Source organism: Helobdella robusta (assembly GCF_000326865.2).
Source record: "Helobdella robusta unplaced genomic scaffold HELROscaffold_34, whole genome shotgun sequence".
Classification (NCBI taxonomy): domain Eukaryota; kingdom Metazoa; phylum Annelida; class Clitellata; order Rhynchobdellida; family Glossiphoniidae; genus Helobdella; species Helobdella robusta.
In genome coordinates, this window is record NW_008704659.1 from 1,543,138 (window position 1) to 1,552,154 (window position 9,017).

At 33.1% G+C, this 9,017-nt stretch overlaps 1 protein-coding gene across 1 annotated transcript in view; it reads left to right on the forward strand.

Annotated features, from left to right (window-relative positions):
* HELRODRAFT_82857 (hypothetical protein) overlaps window positions 1-6,107 on the forward strand; it is a gene marked incomplete at both ends in the record, with an annotated part of 6,452 nt that extends 345 nt beyond the window's left edge. Inside the window, 12 exons of the mRNA XM_009023066.1 lie at window positions 1-30; window positions 383-592; window positions 2,568-2,757; window positions 3,009-3,073; window positions 3,202-3,380; window positions 3,688-3,769; window positions 3,924-4,016; window positions 4,273-4,515; window positions 4,831-4,954; window positions 5,254-5,314; window positions 5,443-5,531; window positions 5,776-6,107. The exon at window positions 1-30 is cut by the window's left edge and continues 345 nt beyond it. Coding sequence (XP_009021314.1) covers window positions 1-30; window positions 383-592; window positions 2,568-2,757; window positions 3,009-3,073; window positions 3,202-3,380; window positions 3,688-3,769; window positions 3,924-4,016; window positions 4,273-4,515; window positions 4,831-4,954; window positions 5,254-5,314; window positions 5,443-5,531; window positions 5,776-6,107 — 1,698 coding nt within the window. The remainder of the gene's footprint in view (window positions 31-382; window positions 593-2,567; window positions 2,758-3,008; window positions 3,074-3,201; window positions 3,381-3,687; window positions 3,770-3,923; window positions 4,017-4,272; window positions 4,516-4,830; window positions 4,955-5,253; window positions 5,315-5,442; window positions 5,532-5,775) is intronic.
* Window positions 6,108-9,017: the final 2,910 nt, after the last annotated feature.

Consider the following 9,017-nt stretch of genomic DNA (forward strand, 5'->3'; position numbering starts at 1 on the left):
ATCAACTATCTAGTGGATAATAATAAGAAAGTTAGTTGGTTGGTTGATTGATTTATTGGCTGGTTGATTGGTTGTTGGTCGGTTGGTTGGTTGACTGGTCTGTCGGTTGGTTATTTGCTTGGTTGGCTGGTTTTGTAAGTCTGTTGAATGATCGTTTATTGTTTATTTAAATTAATAGGATTGGTCTGTGAGTTTGACGATAGATGTCTGTTTTATGGCTTAACTTTTAAACACTTCGTCTTTAAAATTACTTAAAATCAAACTAAATTTAAAACTTATTGATCAAACCTTTATACAATAAAAAAATTTCAAAACAAAAACGAAAAAGATCAGATTCCCAGATCTCAAACTCTGAACCCAACAAACAAAAAAATACAATCAGGTCATGAAGTTAGCGAGAAAGTTGGTCGGCAAGAACTTATTCGAGAAGATAATGAAGGCTTCCTTCTATGGTCAGTTCGTGGCCGGGGAAGACGCAGAAAGAATCAAACCAGTGGTCGAGAGGAACATGTCGTTCGGTGTCAAGTCCATCTTGGACTACAGTGCAGAGAAGGATAATCACGTTGAAGAGGCCAGAACCACTGAGTTGAAAGTTTTTCGTCTAATGTTGTTTCATTTTCTTTGAAAATTCCTGACAATCCCATGAAAAAATGAATTTTTCTCAATTTGAAATAAAAAATGAAAAATATCTTAGTAAATATATGTAATCGTCGTTAAATTGAATTTCGAACACGTGTGTCATGTTCTTAGTACGTGCACTGTTGGTTGAGTCTGTATGGTCGTTGTGTGTGAACATGTTTTAAATGTGTGTGTGTGTGTGTATTTAAAGCTGTTGATATGGTTAACATTAACGTGTTTTCTATTTACTAACTTAACTGGCTGGCACGATTCGTAGGAACAATGTATAGCTTTGTTGGGGTGACATAGAATGAGATTTAAAAATTCTATTCAGCGGTGATTGAAACGAACGGCAATAGTAAATAAATGAATGAATGAATGAATTTATGAATGAATGAATGAATAAACAGAATATTTTTTTCATAATTTAATTAAGTTTTGAATACGTATATTCGTAACAAATATAAATTGTTGTATTTGTATGTAAGACGATGATCATTTTAAAATATTTAAACGTTTCAAAAAATCTCCTATTTGAAGTTCTCCTAACAGAGGACTGACTATACTTTATCATACAACGCCTGCTTTCATGTCTCGTCTCCAAATAGGAATTTCTTTCCTTCGTTCCTCCAACGTTATGACAACGAATTCAATTAAAAAATAAGTAAATAATAAGAAAAATAAATAAATAAAAATAGTGCTACTACAATAAAAACAATAACTACTGATACTATCACTACTACTATTCCTACTACTACTACTTTACTACTACTACTTTACTACTACTACTACTACTACTACTACTACTACTACTACTACTACTACTGCTGCTGCTGCTGTTACTACTGCTACTACTACTACTACAACTACTACTACTGTAGTGGTACTAATACTGATTCTAATAGAAACAAAACAACAAAGCCGTCAACTAAATCAGCTGCAAGTAAGACTAATAAATTTAAAATGTAAAACAAAGTTGTAAAATTTTTAACCGAAAAAATTCAAAAACAACTCTAAAAGCAACATGACTAATTTTCAAATGTCATCTTTCTTAAAGCATACATGTAAAGTTATCCTCTATTTAACTAAACCTACCTACTAAACATTATTTTCATATCATTACTTTAACGGTGTGTGCTGTGTGCGTGTCTCTCTCTCTCTCTCTCTTTATTTCTCTCTGTCTGTGTCTCTCTCTCTCATTTCTCTGTGTGTCTGTGTGTGTGTCTGTGTCTTTTTTTATTAACTTTCTTTTGCGGATAACTACTACGATACGAAGGATGGTCATTTTATTGAACGCCTTGTTTAAATGAGCAAAAAATTGCGTTACAGATGATGTTTGTTTACTAGAATTTAATTAATTAATTAATGTAAGAATAGCATGTAATGAATAATTAATTATTGTATAGTTGATTTTAATGAATTAATTAAATGGACAACTGGGCGCGCGTGTTTGCGTGCGTGTGTGTGTGTATGTGTACGTGCGTGTGTGTGTGTGTGCAGCTTGCATACATTGGCATAGTAATGAATTGAAGAATGTCATCATGGGTTAAAGTAGTTATTTAATCAGGTATTTTCTTCATTTTAAACTACGACTGACGTGTCATAATATTTATAAATTTTTAAATAAAATAATAAAAAAAAATATTAATATTTTGTTAGTTATTATAACTCTGTTTATAATTTCAGAGTTTATAACTCTGCTGGCTGACTAAGGCTTTTTGAAATGAATGCTGGCCAAAATCGCTTGAAAATATTTTTCAATTAAAAATTGATTGGTGTGAAATTTTACTTCAGATCGCTGGGTACTGCCGACAAGACCATATGCGACGGTATGAATTACATTCTTCAAATGAATTTATAAAAACTATTTTGCTCTAATATTTCGAAAAGAATTTTAAATTGAAATGAATGACGAAAGAAATTAAACCAAAACACCATGAAAAAAAAAGATAAAAAAAACTAATGAAGAAAAAAAATTTAACAAAAATAAAAAAGCGGACGACAAAAAGTTCAGCCCCTCGTACGAGTTCGGTGACAGACGGGAGCACGTGATCAGTGCCAGGACCTACTTCTACGAAGATGAAAAACAGTGCGACGAGAACATGCAGCACTTCATCCGAGGCATCGACGCCGTTTCAGGTCAGTTTCTGGAGTCAAAGGTCAAGGTCGAGTGGTTGAAGGTCGTTAGTTCGAAGGTCATAGAGTTAGGCTTTGTTAAGGTAATGAATGAGCGCTGGATAAAAGATTTGTAAAATTCCAAGAAGGTCGATGATGTTTATTTTTTTATTTAATTTAATGGTTAATTGTCTTTATGATATTATAATTTATGAAATCCCTTCTTGTTTGTTGAAAAACTCACTGGAGAGTATTGCAAAAACTTTTCGTTTCAGGCGCCACGAACGCTACTGGGTTCGCCGCCGTGAAGTTGACAGCGCTAGGAAGACCGCAGTTTCTCGTTTGTATTTTTGATCATAATTTATTTTCATTCGTTATGTTGTACGTGCTGTTGATACCTTGGGAAATTAATTAAGAGAGAATTTGGAAAAGAAATAAAATAAAGAAAAACTACCGTCTCCATCACAGTTACAACTTTCAGAGGTGTTGGTACGTGTCAGACGATACTTCGATACACTGGCTCAATGCTACGGAACTGGAACGGTCACCAAGCAGGACTTCGAAAGACATCTGAAGAGTTTCAATCTGGACCAGGAGGAGACGCAACGCTGGTTCACCGTGCTCGACTGCACCAAGGATGGGTCTGTGTGTGTGTGTGAATAATTTTTTAAATTTAAAAAAAAATCAAAGGTGTGTGGATAGATTTTTAAAAAACTTTCAAAATTAACAAAAATGTGACATTTGGGAATTTATTTTCTTCCGAACTCTGCTGCATTATTGCAAGACCAAGTGCGTCAAAGCATTACACATCTCACCGCCCTAATAACATTAACATCTTGTTTAAATGAAACTTTTAAATTTGTATAGTTTAACTTTTTAGACTTTTTTTAAACTTTCGTTTGTTCGACCTTTAACCTTTATTGATTTCTGCGTTATAATTTTTCAAATATCCAGAGAAATTGACCTCTTAGATTGGCACAACTTACTCGAGGTCAACGTCAGCCTCGCCAAACTGCTCAGGGTACCAAATCTAAGGGTGACTACTAGCAAATATTTTATCATATCGTCATAGTCGTCGTCATCATCGTCGTCGTCTTCATCTCCATAGCCATCAGCATTATAATTATTATTATTTTAACTTATCAAGTTAATTGTTTTTAAATTTAATAATTTACAATTGCCCCAACCAGACCGGCAAGTTGGAACCCTTGGTGAAACATCTGACCGACGTTGAAGAGGAACAAATGAAGAACATGCTTCACAGGATCGACAAAATTCTTAAAGTCAATTTTTGATTCCACAAAAATTGTTTAACTTTTAATTTAATTTTATATATATATATATATATATATTTCAAATTTTCAAGGTTTAATACTTTAATACAATCGTCTCAACTCAAGCCCGCAAAACTTAAGCGTAATTTATTATAAATCTATTAATACCAGTAATTACTATTAACTATGATTAATAATATTATTGTTATCAATAATATTTGAAATATAATAATAAATAATGTTCATTTTATTTTCCCGCCAATAGTACGCCGAAAGTAAGGATGTGCGTGTGATGATTGACGCCGAGCAGACGTACTTCCAAGCGGCCATCAGCCGTCTCTGCATGGAGATGATGAGGAAATATAATGGAAAGAAAGCGACAGTCTTCAACACGTATCAGTGCTACTTGAAAGATGCCCACAACCTCCTCTGCAATGACCTGGCACTGTCGAAAAGGGAAGACTTTTATTTTGGGGCCAAACTCGTTCGCGGGGCTTATATTGATCAGGTTTTGATGCGGTTGACCTTATAAGTTTGGTGGTCAGTTTTTTTTCGTACCATGACATGACAACCCTGATATTTTCGAATCTTATTTGTATCTTACAAGCTTAGTTGTTTGTTTGAATGAACGATGGTCGGGCTTGACTGGTTTGAAATAAAATGCAGATGACACCGAGTTCGCCATATCTTTCTTGGTCTTATTAATTTGATAGTAAATTTGTTTCAACGAGTTAAATTTCAATGAGTATTTATTGATAAATTGAAACGTTTTTAATAAAATTTCAATTGATTTTTCAAAATTTAATGGTTTGATCGCCGATAGGAGAAACTGCGAGCTCAGACCCTCGGTTACGAAGACCCGATCAACCCTTCTTACGAAGCCACCAGTCAAATGTTTGAGAAAACAGTAGGTGAAGTTATGAGGAGTATCAACGAACGACCAAAAGGTTTCTAATTATTTCGTTTTTATTTTCATCACGTAAGAGTTATTTCGGCTGTTAGTCTGTCAGTGAGTAATTTTTGTGGGAAAAATTTTTTTTGAAAAAATTTCTTTGAAATAACTATTTTCTTTAATAAATCGGAAATTTCCCTAATTTTATTTGATTATTATACTTATTAACTCATCCTAAAAATCATTTTTTGTTGAAGGAACAGTTTGAAATGAACATTTTTATATTTATTTGAAAATTTTCAAGTGTAAACTAGTCAAGTTGCACGTGACGTGTACATTAATTCTTTCTTGAAGGTAAAATAGCAGTGATGATGGCCACCCACAACGAAGATACTGTGAGAATGGTGCTGAAGAAGTACGCTTGAGACCAACTTTCAATTTTACATTCATTTTAAATTTTGTTTTTTTTTCTGAAAATTAAAAAAAATGTTTCTATATATTTTTAATCCAATTTTTGTATATCACCTCAAAAAAAATTCATAGGATGCAGGAGTACGAGATCAAATCTACGGACAAACTGATCTGCTTCGGCCAGTTGTATGGAATGTGTGATCAGATAAGTTTCTCGCTAGGTATCCGCATTCATTGTCGTTCGCTTTATAGATTTTTTTTTTCAATTTTGTAGACAATATATTTATCAATTTTACTTTACAATAGCAGTTTCAACATTTATAAACATTTTTAGTTCGGTTTCTCAGTTTAGCAACTGTATTTAAATTAGATGGTAGGATCCTAAATAATTTTAAATAAAACAATCCAATATGGCGTAATAATTACGGGAACTGAATTATTGCAAAAATTTTCCTAAACATTTAGGTCAAGCGGGTTATTCCGTCTACAAGTACGTACCATACGGACCCGTGGAAGAGGTGATACCTTACTTGTCGAGGAGAGCCATCGAGAACAGAGGGATCTTAGCCAAAGTAAAAAAAGAGAAAAAACTTTTGAGGTCTGAGATATGGAGAAGGTTCTGGAGACTAAAATGGTTTTACAAACCACCCAGGCCTGACATTCTCAAACAACATCAACCACAGCAACCACATCAACCACAACTACAAAAAACGGAACAACAATACAAATCACCTTCGTCACCATCGTCGCCACGTCAGACACCACAGATTCTTCGGAGCAGCGCAGCGCCTAAATAATTGTTTCAATATTTTTTTTATTCATTCATTCTAAACTGTTTTTTGAAGATTGACCTAATTTGTTTGTTATGTTAATTCTTCTATAATTTCAACGACTTTCATCAAACTATAACGGCCAATTACAGATCAAAAACTAAGCTTTCTTTCATCTTTTTCTCCACAATATTGAAAAACTATCTGAATCTTTCTGACTGGCCTGCAAATTTTTCATAAATTGTAAATACGAATGTATGTTAATAATCAGACCATGCAAAGTTGCAAACAGAACGATTGTTTCATTCAGATAATTCTCCTTATCTCAACATCATACTGACTTTTCAGATTTTTTTTAACAGTTTCAGTATATATGTAGCTATATATTTTATATACACAACGTGTTTATACATAACAATGTATTATATATATATATATATATATATATATATATACCATAATAATAGACCATAATTTTTACAATATTCTATAAATTCTACCGAATGTTTGGCGTTAATATGTTTGTAGTTCGATTTTTCGATTTTTCTCATTAAAGTTTTTTGGTGAACGTTTAGTTTATTAAAATTCAAAATAAACTTATTTTTCGAATTCATGCTGCAAATAAGGCCATATTTCGATTCCGAATGAATCATCATCAGTGCTCCTTGCTGTATATATATAGGGAAATATTGACTTTGTCAAGATGAACTTTGACGTTGTAAAAATTAACTTTGGTGTTGTAAAATTGAACTTTGATGCGAATTAGGTGTCAGGTTTCTTTATTCGCTGGTCATCTTTTTTGGTCTCCTTTTCTTCATCGATAGCATCATATTCTTCTTTGTCACTATTTACGATGCTAGTTTTTATTACTTCTTTGTTTTCGTGGTGTCTGACAACGTTCACCAAAAAACTTTAGTGAGAAAAATCGAAAAAACGAACTACAAACATATTAACGCCAAACATTCGGTAGAATTTATAGAATATTGTAAATATATATATATATATATATATATATATATATATATATATATAGCGATGTTTTTTTTATAAAATTAATGATTAACATTGTTTTAACGTTTTATCGAATTTTATTTAACTTTGATAATGAAATTGGGCTTAATAGCCTACATATTAGATTTTACGCAACAGACAAACAAAACACTTTACGTATATATCTTATTTGAAGAACTTTGAAATAAAATTAATTTAAATTGCAAATCATTGTTCTAGAAATGACTCTGTCAGTTAAATATTTAGAGGCAACTCCCTTAATACATTTAAAAACCGTTAGACATATTTGATGAATTGATGACCGGAAGCTAGTGAAGAGCAAAAAGAATTGGCCTAATGTGATCGTATTTAAGGCCGCCTGAAACCAACATTGCAGCCCAATTTTGAACCGACTGCAGTCTAGACATATTTACACCAGACAGGTCGTAATATAGACTATTGCAATAGTCTATTTTTGATTGGATAAAGGAATGAACAAATTGAAGAGTATGCTTGCTTAAAAGTCGTTTGATGCGCCTAAGCCTATGCAATTGTCCAGAGCATTCTTTCGAAACTGCCCTTGTAGGAAGGTTAAAAGACATGTTATTGTCAAAGACAAATCCCAGGTTGCGTTGATATCATTGTTATGAAGGTTTTTGACGTAATTATCCGGTAGGAAAAGTTTGCTCAAAGTCAGCGTTAAACTTTAAAAACCCAGTAAACATCTCTTAATCGTAGCGAATCTCCAACTTACTGGCAAGATTTGTTACAATAAAGTATCAAATTTTATTATAAAATAACTGATTATTTCGAGTAAATAATATTAAATGATTGAATAATATAAGATATTATTAATTAAATATAGATAAAAACCCTCAACTTTACAAAAAATTGTTGATCGAACTAGTTAAAAATCGCCATAAAATGCGAAAATCTTTATTTTTTCCAACTTTTGCTGATTTTATGATATAAAAATTTGATCTTTCGTTTAAAAATATATAGAGATTTAATAACTCCAAAGATAAAACAAAAAAAATGGCAATTTACATTTCTATTTTATTATTTCAATGCTATATTTTTTTCTTCGCTTTGTCATTAAAGTACAGTAAGAAACTCAATAACAGTTAAAATACAAACAACAATAATAACAATAATCAGAAAAATAACAATAACAACGGTATCAAAATGATAACAACAATAACAAAAAATACTAAATAACTACGGGCGTATTAGGGCCAAACATAGGAAGTATGTGAAGAATGTGAAGGCGATACCTGGTATGTTGCAGCATAGTATGGTTGTGATGGATGTGACATCAAAAGAAATGGGGAGGAGGAAGAAGGATAAGTTTGTGGCAAAGAGAAAGACATGGAAGTTGCAGGATGCAGAGGTGAGGAAGGCATTTGAAGTGAAGGTGACTGAAAATTGGGAGAGTGGTAAGGATGGAGATGTTTGGGAGAGATACAGGGACTGTGTGTTGGCTACGGCAGATAAAGTATGTAGATGGACGAAAGGAAAGTGTAGGCATGGTGAGACGTGGTGGTGGGATGAAGATATAAGAAGGGTTTTGGAAGTCAAGAAGGAGAGGTTTAGGGTATGGAGAAGGGACATGACGGAGGAAGCGGAGTCTGAGTATAGGAAGGCTAAGAAGGTTGCAAAACAGGCAGTGGCAACTGCAATGACGAAAGCATCAGATAGGTTAATGAAGGAAATGGAATCTGATGTGAGTTCGAGGAAAATGTTCAAAGTAGCAAAGCAGTCAATGAGGGATAGGAAAGATGTTATAGGGAATGGATGTGTTTGGGATGGATCTGGCAAGTTGTGCATAGATGAGGAGGAAAAAGCTCAGGTGTGGAAAGCTCATATGGAAAGGTTGATGAATGAAGAGAATGAGTGGGATGGAGATGTGGAATCCGTGGTCACCACACGGACCTATAGAGAAGGGAC